We start from the raw sequence: 18,189 nt of genomic DNA, 5'->3' as shown, positions 1-18,189 counted from the left end.
GCTTTGCGGACGGACTTCCGGTCCCAGCCTCTGACGTGATTTGAGAACGGCGCGAGTGCAGCGGTGATTATTTCTCTCACGTTTTACTCCTGTTTCACAGGTCAGTAATTGGTTAAACTGGCGTGACTAAAGCGCCCTCTTTCACCCGGACATGTCCACTTTTTACGTCCTGTCCGGGGCGTCCGGGCGGGTTTTATTAATCCATGAAAATGTCCGATGTCACTGTGTTTCATAGCACAATTACGCGTGAAGGTAAATTGACCAGCGCTTAGCACACAATGCTTTGATAATACTTTGTTGCGCAATGTCACAGACGGAGAGCAGAGAGCAGACGGGGCTGTTCAGACAGCGGAGCACGGAAAATGCCGAAGTTTCAGTGCACCTTCACAGATGAACTGACTTTTTTTTTTTAAACATATCGAGAGGAAAAATAGAATGTAAAAGAAAAGCAGGACGAAGAAGACAATTAAAGATGAAAAGTATATAACTTTTTTGTTTGTTAAGTTCGTATTTTTGTGAGACTATTCTATTATTTATCTTATAGTTATTAAGAGATAGATTGTTGAAGCTGGATTTTTTTTTAACAGAAGAGTTCATATTGAGAACGTTATTTAATATTTATTGGCTTATTTGAAAAGAGTCTAAGAGAGCTATTATTTTGTTTGCTTTTGTACATTTTTACACATTTAATTTTATTTTGTTATAGAAGTTAATTTTGCATCATTGATGCATAATAAAGCATGTTCATCAACCTCCAAGAAGCCTATCTGAATTTGTGTCTCGAGGCCCTGCAGATTCTCCTCTTTTTTGGTAATCAAAATATGGCCACCCTAGTTAAACTTACAGTACTTTAAATGAAAGCACTAAGCTTTGTATTGCATCTGCATGTAATGGAAAGCATTTTTTTTTTTTTTTTATGTAAGTTTTATCTGACTTTTGTATAAGTTTACCATTCCTTCACCAACGCTTGAAAAGCGCCTGACCCGCGTTAGGTCCGTTGAAGCTCGTCCACCATAGACTTTGAATGTAAAAGCAACACCCGTGAGGCTTGCAACGCGTCCGGTGTGAATGCACCATAAGATTGTCGTGTTCATTTAATTTATACATATGTATTCCAACCTGCTAAGTCCAAATTTGTATTTGTTTATAAAGCAATTGAAGATGCATTGAGTAAGAATAAGAGTTTTGAATAATTGTGAATGTATGTAGATGTAAAATGACTTTATTGAAGCTGTTATAGTTATGTAAACCGCACAGAAAGATTGCTCTGAATGTGAATCTTATGTTTAATTGTTTTAATAAGACGTGATCTGGGAATGTCACAAGTGCATCTTTGATTCTTTCTCTCACGCTCTACCTCTGCTTCTTTTTGTTCAGGTAGTCACCAAGCCTGGGGCCCATAACACACAGCAACACAGCGGTAACCAGCAGACGAGCTCCAACCACTCTGTGAGAGACTTGACCACCCAGAGACTAACTGCTGCTGCTGAGGAAATATTCACCCTGTTTCAACCAACTGTGGTTCAGTACGAGGAGGAGATTGGTCGTCGACGCAGAATGCTGGAAATCAACTGGAATCCTCAAATCAAGTTACACAGAATAGGTTTGGAAACGTGTGAATGAACACATGAATGTGGCTGCTGGAGCTTCTCCATCATTATGGCGCTGTGAGCAGACATGCTTGATGGAACTATGACTACTTTTCCCCTCACTGGTCTGCCCAGTCAAGTTGTGGAGGTTGATGTTGCTTGAAGAGGCATTTCCTGGCAACATTTAAAGGGAAACGGTCATTTTTACAATCTGGACCTTATTTCACATTTGTAACAACAACATTTACTCACCCGTTTGACTTTCGTCTGATTTGCAGTTGGTTCGGAGATAATTAGATGCTCCCATATCCACATAACGGGAGCAGGCGGGGCACCGACATGCAGCCGTTACAGACGCTCTTTTCTCTTATGATTGTTGTGGTGTGGTAGATATATGTAAATGTATTAACTCAGCATCACTTAACGCTATTGGGAAGTCTGTAAACTGGCTAGATTGAGCAACTCTTCGGGAACTCTGAAGTGATGATGTCATCACCCTGCGCCGTGGCGCACATTCATTCTGTTCGTTTACATGGAAGTAGCGTCTCTGCTCTACAGTCAGACCACGGCATCTCCATCGGCTTTTTTAGGCAGTTTATTTTCAGCTGGTTGTAACTTTGGTACAATGGTTTGAGTGTGCATATATCCTGGCTGTGAAAGTAAAATGACAAGCTGGACGTCGTTGAGCTTTCACACGCTCCAACTTTGTGACCGAGATTTATTGAAGCTATGGCTAATAGCGCTCAACATGGACCCCAGCATCAAAGTTCAAACTTTAGGCCTGATTCACACATACGCGGTCACTGCGCGGGCGCTGGAGCAGCGTGTTCAGGCGTCCCTTTCTCACCAGCGCGGTCTGCGTGAGCGGGTTGTCTGCAGCAATGGGCTACGAGTGTAATATGTTTGAAGTAATTCCAGAGGCGTTTCGGGAGCAAAAGGATGTTTATTCCCAAGAGCAGGCATCCAGAAACGTGCATCAGCATCGGCAGTCAAAAACACACAACACAATGCGGCTTCCGTAGCTCTGGCATAGACTTATAGATCTCTAGATATGTGTATCTAGACACGCGCGCTCCTCTTAACTGCGCCAAATAGTACATTCAAACAGAACATATATCTGCATATATGACAACTAGGACCTGTCTTCATTGTTTTCAATGGCACCCCGCTCCAAGCCGCGTGGAAAAACAGACGGACCAGAACACTGGCGAAAACTGTTGTCACGCACCAAGGAGAGCAGACTCGAGAAGTCTCACAAAGAAGACGGCTGGCTGGCTACCGAGGACTTCAAGAGCTGATGTACAGGAATCAAGCATAAAGCACATGAGAGTCTGTGATCTCCACTTTGAATCCGGTAAGCTCAGCGTTATTACTTGATGATTTTATGCAGCATTTGGGTAGAATGTCAATGAGTTTTTGTGAGAACCCTGTGTTCTGAACTGTGGCGTGACCGAACTTACTTTAGACTACCGTCTAAAATTATAGCATGTTTTTGGTGCTGGAGTTAGGATTGACTATTACTTACGGTTAGTGCTGCTTTAGAAACAATTTTGAATCAGAGCAACTGATACTTGAGAGCAACAACACCAGGGGGACCCCGAAAGTAAATGTGTCCCAAAATAACAAACCAACTTCCGATGCATCATATAACTTGTTTGGTATTCTAAGGATTAGAATTTCGTAGTCTTCAAGGTTTAGAGTAATTCTGTGAGCGTGTGTGGATGTGTCTAAAATAGAATAGCCTTTATTTATCTCACAGTGGAGAAATTTACCTTTACAGAGGCTCAAAGAACACACAGGGGGAGCAAAACAGTGAGAAAATGTGCAAAGATGAGTAAGCCTAAGTAATAGTGCAAATCTTAATAAGAATAATAATAGGATAATAGAATAACAATGGAGATCTAATAGGAGGAAAAGCCTAACTTTGAATAAAAACATAAAACATAAATCTAAAATATAACAGGAGCTTTAATATACATACAAATATGTACAGTATGCTTTAGTGCAACAGAATGAGTGTATGTATAAGTGACCATGATTGATTATGGGGATTATAAAGGGACCGTAATTGCAAGACATTATGGGTTGGGGTTATTGCTCATATTCTACACAGTTTAGTCTGTGTAAAGTGTAGTTAAAAAACCTGCTTTGTGACACAGAATAAAAAAACCCAAAAAAAACCCTTTTTTTAATCTTTCCACTCCAGGACATCCATCAGACCAGCATCCCCCAGACACAACTGACTGGTTGCCATCCGTGAATCTGGGCCACAACAAGGTCCCAGCACCACCTCCAGGAGCTCAGGCCTGTGCTGAATGTGTCGCCGCAATAAGAGGAGGAAAGATTTAGAAGCTGCTGAGAGTTTGGTGGCTTTACAGAACATGTCATGAAGTGACTGTGCGACCGGTGGTTATGAACCACTGGAGGAGCAGACCGACATGCGGCAGCCAGAAGAGGAGGGAACTGGTCAGGAGTGTCAGACCGATCTCACTGGCATCCTGGTCACTGGCATTCAGGATGAGATCAACCGTCTCACTGCAGAGAATTTGGAATTAAAAAACAAACTGGCGGCTGCCAAAATTGGAGAAGAATCATTGAAAGATGACGAGAAGGTCCGTCTTTATACAAGGCTACCAACATATGCCATATTGATGTTGGTTTTTGGACTCGTCAAGGACCACATCAGTGTCGCTGCTCGCAGCTCACTGACAAAATTCCAGCAGTTTTTCATGGTGTTGATGAAGCTGTGGCTACACAAGGATGTACCAAGTATGTCAATAATAAAATTGTGATCAACAAAATTGTGCACCTGTGCTGTGCACTGACAACCTCTGTGACACCGTTGTGCCCTTTGACTGAACTGTAAATGTTTGTATACAGTATTACGTAACGACTGTATTCCTGTCCATGAAAATGTAGGACTCCATGCTACTGCTTTTTACGTTTTCTCATAACATGCAACATGTATCACATAACTTGTATTTGCACTGCCAAATAAAAATATGCCTTTTCTTTAAATTGTTTACTTGTTGAATTAAAAACAAAAAGAAACAATTCCACTCAAAACAGCTTTATTTTCTTCACAATCACTTCTCACTTACTTAGTCCTCTTGCACTTCAGGGTGCGTAGAGCCAACCAAGGCACAATCACTTCAGTATACGAGGGGGTACTGGAAAGTTCCCGGACTTTGATTGTAACTTTTTATTTCTGACATTTCAAAATAAAACATCACCGTCGCCTTCAAAATAATCTCCATCCGCATTAAAGGTGCTGTAGGCAGGACGGCGATTTTCCCATCTAAGATGGCGATTTGAAACCCAGCACAGCCAATCCTGTCCTGTTTTCTCTGACATCACGCCCTTATGCAAGTTAAGCCCCTCCCACAAGAACGTGCGACGAACGCCCCTCGACCAATCACGGTTAGAGCCTCAGGGGCTCTTCTTTTTGGTCAAAGATATCTGGAGCTGTGGAGATTCCTTTTCAGCTCAGAACAGAGACAGATGGAAACGCTGCGCCCTCGCGGTAGTGCAATTATGCTACATTCCTAAAGGATTATCAATGGATACTCTAACATTTAATCCAAAGAAAAATCAGGAAAAATTAGCATTGACGAGCAAAATCCTGCCTACAGCACCTTTAATGCAGCGCTCCAGCCGTGTCTCCCACTTCACGAATGTGTCGTGACACCCGTGTGTAATTGTGCCATTTTTTGCCGGCTGCGATTTTTCTATCACCTCCTCCACATCTGCAAACCGCTGTCCCTTCAGCTCCTTCTTCAAGTTGGGGAACAAGAAAAAGTCACTCGAGGCTACATCTGGCGAATAAGGCGGATTGGAGAGGAGATTCATCTCATTCTTCGCCAGAAACTGCGTGACGCGCAGCGCCGTGTCCTCTGGCGCTCTGTGGTGGTGGATCAACCGGGCTCCACTCCGCCACTACGCTCTGCTTCCTCCTCACATCCTCACGGAGCCGTCTGAGGACTTCCATGTAGTAGTCCTGATTTACAGTCTGACCTGGAGGGACAAACTCACCCTGGACAGCGAAAAAGCAGCTCAGCATTGTTTTCACGGGTGAGCGGACCTGACGCGCCGACATCTGGCCCTTTTTAAACCGCCCAAACCACTCATGGACCTGATCCTTCCCCAGAGCATCATCCTTGTAGGCTTGCTGCAACAAGCTGAGTGTTTCTGCTGCTGTTTTTTCCCAGCAAAAAGCAGAATTTAATGTTTGCGCGCTGCTCTGGCTTTCCAGTTAATGTCGCCATTTTGGAAAAATCGCAGACCGCTGCTGCACTCTGTTGCTATAAATAGCGCCTGACAGGCGTCAGTGTCACTCTGGGAGCTCAGCTTTTTCACAGATATGCACGAGGCTTACCTGTAGCACATCTGACGGCCAGAAATCGAAACTCATTATTATTATTATTTTATGACCAGAGTCCGGGAACTTTCCTGTACCCCTTTGTATTAGGGCTGCCACAAATGATTATTTTGGTAGTTGACTAATCACCGATTATTTTTTCGATTTAGTCAACTAATCGCATCATATAAATTAAATGTAAAACATAGTTTATCACACCACCATGAAGCTACTCTAATATAACCATAATTAGATTTCAGCTTTAAGTGTTAAAGGTATATACTAACTAAAAATAGACAGTTCAGATGAGAGTTCATTAAACCTCTATTGAAATATGCAACAAACACTTGTTTAACTGTGTACCATAAAGTGCAAATACTTGAGTACAATAAGGAAAAGGCACTTGCCTAAACAACACAAAAATAAATCCTTCCTGTTAATTTTTTTTCCCTTAATTTGTGTTTGGCATCAAGCATAGCAACAATGAGGCAGGCACCTGTAACTAAGGAATTATTAAAGTTTTCGTCTCACTGACTCAAATAAAACGAAAGTGTATTTTGTGTTCAGTGCTCAACTGTATACAACTTTATTACACTCAGTCAAGTCAGCATTTCTACATGTGTTGGAGACAGGCTTGCTCTCTTTTGGGAGCAGATGTTCTGCTGCGGAGAAAGTCCGCTCCGATGGGGTGGAGGCTCTGAAACATCACGTTAGAAAACATTAGCACGACATCACTTCTTATTAAAACACATCACTGTTGTAACGTTACAGAAAACATGAAATATGTGTGCTAAAGGCAGCTAATGAATCCAATTGTCACCGCTAATGTTAACGTTGACAGCTATGAGTAAATAGCAAATTAGCCCTCTATGCTAATATTATTAGCTTACCGAGACGACGGTCAATCTTCATCTTTGTCACAAGCCACGAGTCCGTGCTTCCGTTTCGGGTGCTCATCCATCGCAGTTGTGCTGCCGTGGAAGGCAAGTTCTGTCCTGCAGATACTGCATTGCACACTTTTCTCTGACGTTTTCTTGTCATGCTCCCACACTTTTGAGCTCCGCTGCTGCCGGGTAGCCATGACACCAGTCTGGTGTCGTCGCGGCTGACACGACTGCGCATGTGTGTCAAATACAGAAAGGCACTGCCGCGTCTGCCTTTCTGTATTTGACAGTTTAGTTTCGAGACAACAACAAAGATTAAAAAAAAAAAAAAAAAAAAAAAAAAGACGTGTCAACTATTAGATTAGTCGTCGGTTATTTTAATAGTCGACGTAATCGTGATTAATCGACTGATCATGGCAGCCCTACAGTATATTTCCAAATTTTCAGCAAGCTGAGTAAAGGCCTCCACACACTACAGGAAAATTGGGCCGAATTTTGCCCCGATCTTCTCCTCCCGATCGAAGCCGATAGGGTCCAATTGTTGTATGAATATATGTCTGTGAAATATATTCACTATATATGACAGTGAAACAGAAAAGCCAGAGCTCCTAAACTCAGCTGTGCAGAAAGTGATGGTTAATCCTGTCGCTCCTGGATGAACTGGATTTCCTCGATTCAGATCCAAACTCCGATCTAATCTGCATCTCCGCCAGTCCTGCAATAATCCCAATGTTTTAATTAATCTCCGTCATTAACCATCACGGAAGAATGGGGAAGAAAAAAATAATAATTAAAAAAAACTTTCCGCTGACTGCGTGCCTTCAGAGACAGAGCGACCGTATAATGAAACTTACCTAATCAAAGCTCAGCGTGTTTTTATTCTGGTGTAAACTATAAAATCTGTGAACATAAGGAATGATTTAAGATATTTTGTGATTTAAAAAAGTAGCTTTTATTTGTCACGGTCTGCTGATAACTTTATTCTACTGCTGCACTCGGGACTCAAAAGTAAAAAAAAAACAAAAAAAACACACAAATAGATTAATAAACTGAATTATTATTAAAAGTGGAGGGTAAATTATAATAAAATTATCTGAAACTATGTTTCCCTCTTCTGTACCAGAACATTTAAATTTTCTGACAAGGTGCTGACAGTCCGTGCTCCGTGCGCACGGGGAGGGGGGGGTCTGCACTGAAGGAGCGATACCGATGTGAATGAATGAACTGAGGGAATGAATGAGTTCTCCGCCTATTATTGAAAGTGGAGATGAATGTAAAAACAGCAGTGAAGGGAAACAGCGCAAAGTCACATTGGACTACGTTAGATTTGGAAGAGTGAGGAGCCGATTCTCGGCTGAAGAATCTGCTAGTGTGTGGTCTGCTCCGGAGTGACACCACACACTAGAAGATCAGGAGAGGAAGATCGGGTGCGATCTGTCCTCTGTTGTCTTGTAGCGTGTGGTGTCTGAATCAGGGAAGATTGAAAAAATCCTGTACTGTGTGGCAGGCTTAAACACCAAAACACATCTCCAGCATATTTATAAAAACAAACAAGAAAAGGCCAGATAACTTCATGGATGCTCCGTCCTTGTCAACTAGGATCCAAGGTGAAGTGGGCGTACTTATGATGCTCTGGGAATGATGAACCTGAAAAAGATAAAAGTTTGTTTCAAGAGGTTGAAGTGATTACAGTTGAGGTTAATGAACATTTAAAAAAAAAAGACCAAAATGAATGAAAAAAATTAAAAATTGGAAGTAATATGTACATCGAATAGGATTTGTGCATTGTTCTTGTTAGTTTAAAGGATAAGTTCGGTTTAAACAGATTTCACATTGTTTATAGAATGAAGTACAACAATATACTCACCCGAAAGGCTTTTCTGATCCGAACAGTGCTTTGGGAGAAATTGAGATCTAAAATCGGGCGGCACACATCCGTATAAATCTAGCAGGCGGGGCATCGGTAACGCCGCTCCTAAAACGGCTTTAATCGTCCAAAAACTCATTAGTTTCACCAATATTTCATCACGGTCCGAGGAACCCCTGCGACCCCCGGGGAGGAGGCCTCCCGGACCCAGCCGCGCCTCGCGGCGTGGTGGCGGGCCTGGGGTGAGCCGAACCCCCCCCCCAGGGACGAGGGCAACCCGCAAGGTGGGCCGCGAGGGTTTATTTAGCTAACGGCATCGTTACCCTGCACACTGTGGCAGACCAGGAAAAATGCACAAGCGACGTGGAGGTGACATGCCTGGTTAGCTGACTGGTTGACTGGTTAGCTAGCTGCAAACTGTCGTACGAGACGCTACCCGAGACTCGAAAGCTAATGGGAAAACCACCGATGCTAATGCGCTACATGTATTTATATCGCTCAGCATCCGGGGGGGCGGGTTTATGCCAATGAAGGCCGCATTACGTAATGCGGCCCTGATTTCTGACCCGCCCATTAAATCCTGAACACAGAAGCGCTGCAAAAAGTCTTTTACGTCTCCCTCCAAAATTAAATCATAAATGGAGGAATGGCTTTTATATGTTGTAAAGAAATACATTTATGATCTATTTAAGGTGTTTAGAAGAAAATGACTGATTTTGCTTAACTCGGACTTTAAAGTGACCGGCCGTGTTAAGAGGCTACGGTGGTTAGGCTAACCGTGTTAGCCACTACAGTTCTGTGTGTGTGTGTGTGTGGAAAGACTTACACTTACAACTGTTTTTATGATTGTTTCAGCCATGAGGCATGTGTGTTGTTGGTGGTCGTGAGTCAGGTGTTGTGAATGAATGGTTACGTCATGAGTGGGTGTGTGGATGCGTTGATATATATTGCAATGATATATCATTTTCGCCACATGGCGTTTCATTTTTACCATATGGCATTATAGTTTTGCCATATGGCATTTCATTTTTGCCGAATGGCGTTTCATTTTTTCCATATGGTGTTCTGTTTCTGTGTAATGGCAATACATGTACTTGTAATTTCATAAACGACTGTACATTATCAATAGTGTTATATTAAAAATGTTACAATTGCTTCACATTTTCAAGGGTCATTTAGTCATGATTTCACTTTTGAAAGCAGAAAGCCCCGCAGACATAAATGTCTTACAGTAGAGAGCTGCCAGCGGCAAACACGATCGCCCCTGTCATCCTACTGTTTAACAAGTTTGTGCCAAAAATCACATTTCTGGCACCACACCAACTAATTCTACAGCGATTAGTAATAATATTGATGATGAAGGCAGGGATGTTTATACTCGTTTTTTTTTTTGCCACTGAAAAATCAGCTGTAGGCCATTTAAGACATGCTCTCATGGTCAGCAGGGGGCATTGTTGGTGTATTTATCATGTCCACAAACAACCATGGTGTTTTAGAGGTTTATTAGGCGACACAATAAATCACTCGTTCATATAAAAAGAAAGCCACATGGTTCATCTTAACCACTGACATCAGTTACACCACAGTGGAATACAGTGCCACACGCCATCATCCATTCTACAGTTTCAGGTTTCAAAGTGAGCGGTTCCTGGATGAACTGTATTTCCTCCATTCAGACCCAAACTAAGATCTTATACATTCATCTGCATCTCCGCCAGTCCTGCAATAATCCCAACGTTTTAATTCATCTCCATTATTAACCATCAGGGCAGAATGGGAAAAAAGAAAGAAAAAAAAAAAATTACGCCTATCCCGTGCCTTCAGAGCGGACGATTAATGAAACATTTTCTAATCAAAGCTCAACGAGTTTTTATTCTGTTTTAAACCATCCAATCTGGGGACAAAAAAAATTATTTAAGATATTTGATGATTTAAAAAGTAGCTTTTTTTTTGTCACAGACATAGGGGAAACAACGAGTATAAACTGCACATATGCCTATACTGCCCGTCTGTAGAATTAGTTGGTGTGGTGCCAGCCATGTGGTCTTTGGCCTTTTCCTTCCACGTGACTGGTTTCCGTTGCTGCCATTTGGGCTTCCTCCTTACGATGCTGCTGCTGCTGCTGTTTTGTTTTCATTGTAAAGACAGTTTCCATTTTGTAATTTTATTTTAACTGAATGAATGAGTGTGTGAAAGGAAGTACACGTTATAAAAGAAACTATTTGTATTATTAATTAAAGTTAAAATTAAATAAAGGAAAGTCTACTACTTTGATAATTCTCTTTGGTCCATCAGTCCAATGAATCTGCGGCCTTCATATGCAGGATAACCTTGGGGATGTTGGTCTTCACCAGCTGGCGTTGTAAATATAAAAATCTCCAGATTCAGTAGCTCTTTTAGTGTTATTTAAAGTGATTGTGATCCACTGTGTTAAAAACCACTCGACTTGGTCACATTCGCAACATTCACAACTAGCTATTAAGCCGACACTGCAGCAGCTCTACAAAACACTCAGCAGCCTTCATTTTGTCGGACCTTGCATTTTTCTCGAGGCTGCTCACACCACTGTTGTAAATCTGGGACGTCGAGTGTCCACCTTTATTCTGCGCTCTTTGCTTTTGGCTTTGCTGACACCCAACCGCACACACCTGCACCACAACAGTGAACACTTACCCTTCCTCTTGTCACGTAAGCATCTTGACTTCGGCGACTTCGACGCGTGTGACCCAGCCAGACACAAACTGACTGTGAGCTTCCAGGCCTGAGTACGCGTTCATGTCCTCAGTGGTGTACAGAGGGTTTGGCAAGTAGACCAGGTAATTCACAATGTCGAAGTAGCTTTTGGGCCATTTCTCCTCGTTCTGCGTGAATTCCGTGCTTGCAATCAAGTACAGATCCAGGTAATCAATCGCCTTGCACTTTTTGCGATATAGAATCCGATTTTCTTCGCTTAGCAGTCCGCAGTAATCCGCCAATGCCTAGACGTGTTCACAACTCTGTATACCCTCCAACATGGCGCCCAAAACTGTTGCTCAGCAACCGATGACGTCATTAGGAACACACTATTAACAGAACGTTGCAGGTGAGTGAATACACCGCCTCCTAAAAGTGAGTCCATATAAGGAATCAATCAGCAACTAAAGATGATCAAGTACCAATTTGACTGTGCCGTGCTTTTGAATTTTGAATGGAAGTTTTCAGATTGACTGCTGGTATAAGTTTTTTCTTTTTTAAAAAAAAATTTGGATGTGTGGGGATAATGCTGCTAATCTTTAATATTCTGCATTTGTTTCCTTGCAGAGCTCCAACAGGACCATGACTGCAGAGAGGAGCAGCTCTTTAAACAGGAAACAAACTACTGTCCAGAACAGGATGAATCAGAACCTCTACAAATTAAAGAAGAACCAGAACCGCTGCACATCAAAGAAGAAGAAGAAGAACCAGAACTTCCACAGATCAAACAAGAAGAACCAGAACCTTCCCACATCAAAGAAGAAAAAGAAGAACCAGGACTTTGTCAGTTTAAGGAGGAGCAGGAGGAACCAGAATCTTCACAGATTGAGGAACACGACGAACTCAGTACCAGCCAGAAGGGAGAACGATTTATTCTGAAGTTTGAAAGTGAAACCTTTAAGATTCCTTCTGTTGAGGATCAAAGTGACCTGAGTGACGCAGAAGTACCAGAGACTGAGCAGTTCCTCTCTCAGAATTCTGAAGTCCACCATGTTAAAAGACACATTGACTCAGAATCAACTGGAAATGCAAAGCTGAAAAAACTCAACATGTTTCATAGAAACAGTGTGAACAACTTTCATGTTTCAGAGAAGCAGGCTGAATGTGAAAAGCTTCTTTGTGAAGAAATGTGTGAGAAAACTGACCATAAAAAACATCAATTATGTCAGAAGGTCAGAATGGTCACTGATGAGAAGATACTTTGTGAAACATGTGGCAAAAGTTTCACTCAGCAGAGTCATTTATTGGTCCACAAGAGAACTCACACAGGTGGGAAGCCTCATTCTTGTGAAACATGTGGAAAAAGTTTCAGTCGACCGAGCCATTTGTTGATCCACAAGAGAACTCACACAGGTGAGAAGCCTTATTCTTGTGAAACATGTGGCAGAAGTTTCAATCGACAGAGTGATTTGAAGGTCCACATGGGAACTCACACAGACGAGAAGCCTTATTCTTGTGAAACATGTGGCAAAAGTTTCATTCTACAGAGTCATTTGTTGCGACACATGAGAATTCATACAGGTGAGAAGCCTCATTCTTGTGAAGCATGTGGCAAAAGTTTCAGTCGACCGAGTGATTTGAAGGTTCACATGAGAACTCACACAGGCGAGAAGCCTTATTCTTGTGAAACCTGTGACAAAAGTTTCAGTCTTGTGAGTCATTTGAAGGTCCACAAGAGAAGTCACACAGGCGAGAAGCCTCATTCTTGTGAATCATGTGGCAGAAGTTTCAGTCGAAAGAGTGATTTGAAGGTCCACATGGGAATTCACACAGGTGAGAGGCCATATTCTTGTGAAACGTGTGGCAAAAGTTTCATTTTACAGAGTCATTTGAAGGTCCACAAGAGAAGTCACACAGGCGAGAAGCCTCATCCTTGTGAAACATGTGGCAAAAGTTTCAGTCGGCAGAATAATTTGATGGTTCACATGAGAATTCATACAGGTGAGAAGCTTGTTTCTTGTGAAACATGTGGCAAAGGTTTCAGTCGACCATATCATTTGTTGATCCACAAGAGAACTCACACAGGTGAGAAGCCTTATTCTTGTGAAACGTGTGACAAAAGTTTCAGTCGACAGAGTGATTTAAAGGTTCACATGAGAACTCACACAGGCGAGAAGCCTCATTCTTGTGAAACATGTGGCAAAAGTTTCAGTCTTGTGAGTCATTTGAAGGTCCACAAGAGAATTCACACAGGTGAGAAGCCTCATTCTTGCGAAGCATGTGGCAAAAGTTGCAGTCGATTGAGTGATTTGAAGGTTCACATGAGAACTCACACAGGCGAGAAGCCTTATTCTTGTGGAACATGTGGCAAAAGTTTCATTTTACAGAGTCATTTGAAGGTCCACATGAGAATTCACACAGGTGAGAAGCCTCATCCTTGTGAAACATGTGGCAAAAGTTTCAGTCGACAAAGTACTTTGTTGTCCCACAAGAGAACTCACACAGGTGAGAAGCCTTATTCTTGTGAAACATGTTGCAAATGTTTCAGTCAACAAAGTACTTTAAAGGTTCACATGAGAATTCACACGCGTGAGAAGCGTCGTTCTTATGAACCATGTGGCGAAAGTTTCAGTCAGCAGATTGATTTAAAGGTTCACATGAGAGTTCAGTCAGGTGACAAGCCGTATTGTTGTGAAACATGTGGAAACAGTTTCAAGCATCAGAGTAGTTGCTTGCGCCACATGGTAAGTCACAGAGGTGAAAAGCCTTATTCTTGTGCAACATGTGGCAAAAGTTTCAGTCGACGGAGTCATTTGTTGCGACACATGGGAAGTCACACAGGTGAGAAGCCTTATTCTTGTGAAACATGTGGCAAAGGTTTCAGTCTACAAAGTTATTTGAAGGTTCATATGAGAATTCATACAGGTGAGAAGCCATATTCTTGCAAAATATGTGGCAAAATTTTCAGGCACCAGAGTAATTATTTGGTCCACAAGAGAACTCACACTGGTGAGAAGCCTCATTCTCGTGAAACGTGGCAAAAGTTTCAGTCAAAGGTGTGATTTGACGCACGACATAAGATTTCACACTGGTGAGAAGCCTTATTCTTGTGAATTATGTGGGACAAGATTTATTTATTGGAATTCATTGCTGCACCACCTGAACACACACAAATGGATGAAATCATTAAATACTGTGAGAGTTTTTCTCCAGGAAGTCCAGCTTGAACCCAAAATCATAAGACATCATCCAGTTTGAAGGAAGCATTACTGATTCACACTCTGTTTGGGCTACTTCAGGAAAAATTAAGTTTGTGTTCTGTCACAATAAAACGAACTTTCAAGAAATGGAAATAAAATGCTGATGTGAATGTGATACTCACAAAATAAGCAATTCTTGCTTTTTGGTTGTTTTCCCCGTTACACTGGCATTTTACTTTATCCTGGTTGATGATAAGGAGACAGATGAAGTGCATAATGACATGCTGTTCTCCAAATGGACACAGGGTGGCAGCACCCTCCAATAGCGTCATTTTGGGACCCTGTTGGCAGTGCAGAGCAAGGAACTCATAATCCAATGGAGAATGAGCAACAGTTGTCCTGCGTCGCTGATATCAGTGTATTATTTCCCATATCTACAGGTCAGTTACCCCATTGTGTATGTAATCACGGATGTTGATCAAGTAATATGAATGCCTGCAGGGTATTGCACAAAACCAGTATAAGGGATTAAGCCGGTGTTGGGGATCGCGGGTATCACCAGTAAGCTGTTCATTTGCCAGGACTGCTGTGTGTGAGCACGCATACGGCAGAGGGGAGGCCAGCCCTCCCCCCTCAACCCTCATGGAGGGCGAGGTTTTTCAATTTCCAGCCAAGCTTCAAAGCCCACCTCTGAGAGGAGGTGATGAACTGTGATTGGTCAGGTTTTACAGAAACCGCCCAACCCAACCCTGAGACCTTCGAAGAGGAAGGTTCTCCAGGAGACTTCACCCCCTCGACTTCCGAGGAGGCAGGTAGGGACCTTCCCTGGTCCCGTAGTCGGCTAGCCAGCACTGCTAACGGCTAAAAAAGGAAGGATAGGCCCTCAGACCAGGGCCTAACCACAGAGAGGACCCCGGCATCCAGCGTCCATGCTTCCCCACCAAGGACCACCAGAACAGGCCAGAGGAGCACCGCCTCGACTCTCACAAACTGTTCTTTGAGACTTCCACAGGAGAAGCGACCAGTTCCTTCAGCCTGAAGCAGGATCTCCGGCCTCCAGCCACAAGCACATGGTAGACTGACCGACCAAGCCAAGCACCAGTCAGCCCCAGCATCTGACTGCCACTCGGGCCCAGGATCCACTCCTCCAGCCCCACTGTCTGACTGCCACCCAGACCAGGATCCACTCCTCCAGCCCATGCCATGGACACCGCGGAAGAACCACGGCAGGAACGGGTCTTCGACCCTTCAACACCTCCATCTTCTCCCGCTGCACACCCACAGACAATGTTAGCAGGGACCTGCTAACCGGAGACAAACCACCTGGCTAGCACTGAGCAGCTGGCTAGCACCGAGCGACTCTTCCTCCAAAGACAATGGAATGTGGTAACTATCTGGGCTTTAGCATATACAGGTTTTGCCAAGCATAGAACTGTTTTCTTTCATTATGTGTGGATTTAATTGAGATTGTTTTCCGGTTTTGAACTGAGGATAAGTTAAGTCTGTAGGCTAATGATCACTTCGCTTCACCCAACGCCGGGTTTGCAAGTTAATCTTGGCACTGAACTGTAATGCTTCAGCCTTCAGCATCACACCAAAACATCACATGGTTAATCCAACATCGTCCACCCGGTCTGAGGTGATGGACAGTACAGATCATGTAGACTCCCTTTTGAATTGGCTTTTACAAAGTTGCACTTGAGAGAGGAAACAGGCCTCACCCCCTCTCAAGCTCTCCTTTGTCACTGAGCACATGTGCCAAGCACATCCCTCTGATCCTCCATTTTAACTGTAGTCTTTGGCTGGCCGCCATTTTGATTGTTCCATCCCCCAGTCCTCCATCCCATCTCCATCTCACAAACCATCTCTCTCGCTCTCTCTCACACACACACGCACATTCATACAAAGACGACTTGTATAGACATGTAGATAGAATTGTGTGTTTGGTTTTCCTTTATTGTTAATAAATATAATTTTGGAATCATTTGTGTCGTTAGTGTTGGACAGTTATGAATGCAATGTCGATCTCTTCGGTCCAAGAACTCCAGAATCCTTCAGGTTTTACTGTTAAAATTTGGTAATTGTTAATAATAGGGATGGGTACCGAATTTCGGTAATTTTTTGGTACCGACCGAATTCCCGGTGAAGTACCGAGTATTGATTCACGGGAAATCCGTCGGTACCACATTTCGGTACCTGAACGCACCTTTTTTTTTTTTTTTTTTTTGACCCTGAACGCACCTTGACATGATGCATCTGCAAGAGCGGAGGACACGGTGACGCGGTTACGTGGGTCCAAAATCTTCGGAGTATTTTGACTCGCAGACCGGGAGCAAATATATAATATACCGGGAGAGCGGACACGCACACGGGCCGTGAGAGCGGGCGGGCGGGCGGCCGCTTGTGGCTGCCGGCCGGAATAGACCCCACTGGCCTGGAACACACCGGCAGTTCGGGAAACCTCCCGATGGCCACCCCGCCCCTGTTCGGAGTTGTTCGCGGGAGGAACAAGCCGCTTCTGCGGCTTCTGCTTCTGCGATGGTCGCTCCCGCTGCATGTCACTTCCTAAACAATGCTCTGCGCATGCGCGGCTCGAAACAAGAGCGCGCATCGAGGCAGCGACTCGACATGATATGTCATCACGCAAAAGCGGTCCCACGTGGCTTTTGATTGGCATTATGACTGCCCAATTACGAGTTGGAACCATACAATTCTGATCCTCCAGTATACCTTTGAGTGTTTGTTTACAGTAGAGGTGCCTGGTGCTACTAACGTGAAACATTTTATACAGTTATTTATTTTGAAAGTTGTTTGTTACTGTACAGGCAGCAGGTGCAAATGTGAAACATTTCATACAGCTATTTATTTTGAGTCTATTTTTATTATGTTATTTATTATTGTTATTTATTTAAATTTTTTACTTTATCCCCACACACATTTTTCTCGTTATTTCAGTTGATGTTATTGAAGCATAAATGTTGAAAATTCTGAAGTTTTGACTATTTTTTTAAATATACAAAATAACTTTAATTACCAAATGCACACCCCCCCCCCCCCCCCCCCCCCCCCCCCCCCCCCCAAAAAAAAAAAAAAAAAAAAGTATCGAAAACAGGTACCGAAAAATACCGGTATCGATTCGCAGGTACCGAGTACTGGTATCGTATCGATTCAGATGTGAAAGGTACCCATCCCTAGTTAATAATCAAATTATTAATTCAAATTAATAGTTTAACCAAGTTTATGAGACTGATTACGACAAATTGGCTATCTTTTCCTACAAAATGTAGGTGGTGCCCTGAGGTTTTCTGATGAAATCAGATCCAAAATTATTTAATTAATTATCTTTGATAATCATCAATTATTACTGATAGCCAAATTCATTAACTTGAAATTACAACATTATTGGTGCGGCCCATGTGAGCCAGAAGAACCTTAATGCTGTGAACCCCAACACCGGCAAACTGTGGTTATCCTGTGGTTATCCTGGACGAAGTTAGCCTCAAGTCGGTTGCACAAAAGCTTGCCAAGTTTATCCCGGACAAGTCTCCATGGTGATTTATTCTCTGCAGCTGGCCTACTCCTGAGCAGGTTAACTGCCCAGGATAAGTTTGATCCTGCC

At 43.0% G+C, this 18,189-nt stretch overlaps 2 protein-coding genes across 6 annotated transcripts in view; one reads left to right on the top strand and one right to left on the bottom strand.

The window, feature by feature from the left end:
- The window catches only part of LOC115394103 (zinc finger protein 45-like), a 1,173,573-nt gene that overhangs the window by 1,145,002 nt on the left and 10,382 nt on the right, over nt 1–18,189 (bottom strand). The gene's annotated exons all lie outside the window — the stretch shown is intronic.
- LOC115394112 (zinc finger protein 345-like) lies at nt 41–16,477 on the top strand. 5 transcript variants are annotated; one of them, XM_030099297.1, is made up of 4 exons: nt 41–100; nt 1,378–1,603; nt 11,998–13,265; nt 13,770–16,477. In XM_030099297.1, the coding sequence occupies exons 2-4, from the start codon at nt 1,558–1,560 to the stop codon at nt 14,430–14,432; spliced, it is 1,977 nt and encodes a 658-aa protein (XP_029955157.1). In that variant the 5' UTR covers nt 41–100; nt 1,378–1,557; the 3' UTR covers nt 14,433–16,477. The 5 variants fall into 5 exon arrangements, with proteins under 5 accessions (XP_029955157.1, XP_029955158.1, XP_029955159.1 ...); XM_030099298.1 differs by having other exon boundaries at nt 57–100; nt 1,382–1,603; XM_030099299.1 differs by lacking the exon at nt 41–100 and adding an exon at nt 127–252 and having other exon boundaries at nt 1,382–1,603; nt 11,998–12,699; nt 14,128–16,477.

This window comes from Salarias fasciatus, chromosome 9 (genome assembly GCF_902148845.1).
Source record: "Salarias fasciatus chromosome 9, fSalaFa1.1, whole genome shotgun sequence".
Lineage (NCBI taxonomy): Eukaryota > Metazoa > Chordata > Actinopteri > Blenniiformes > Blenniidae > Salarias > Salarias fasciatus.
The sequence above is the reverse complement of the archived record's forward strand: the minus strand, read 5'-3'. Positions and strand labels throughout refer to the sequence as shown.

Excerpts from the sequence above, each read along its gene's own strand:
- LOC115394112 (XM_030099295.1), top strand. The coding sequence starts at position 204 with ATGAAAATGTCCGATGTCACTGTGTTTCATAGCACAATTACGCGTGAA. Across the intron at positions 253-1,381 it reads TAGCACAATTACGCGTGAAG|TCACCAAGCCTGGGGCCCAT; the intron begins GTAAATTGACCA and ends TTGTTCAGGTAG. Across the intron at positions 13,266-13,769 it reads TTTTACAGAGTCATTTGAAG|GTCCACATGAGAATTCACAC; the intron begins GTCCACAAGAGA and ends AGTCATTTGAAG.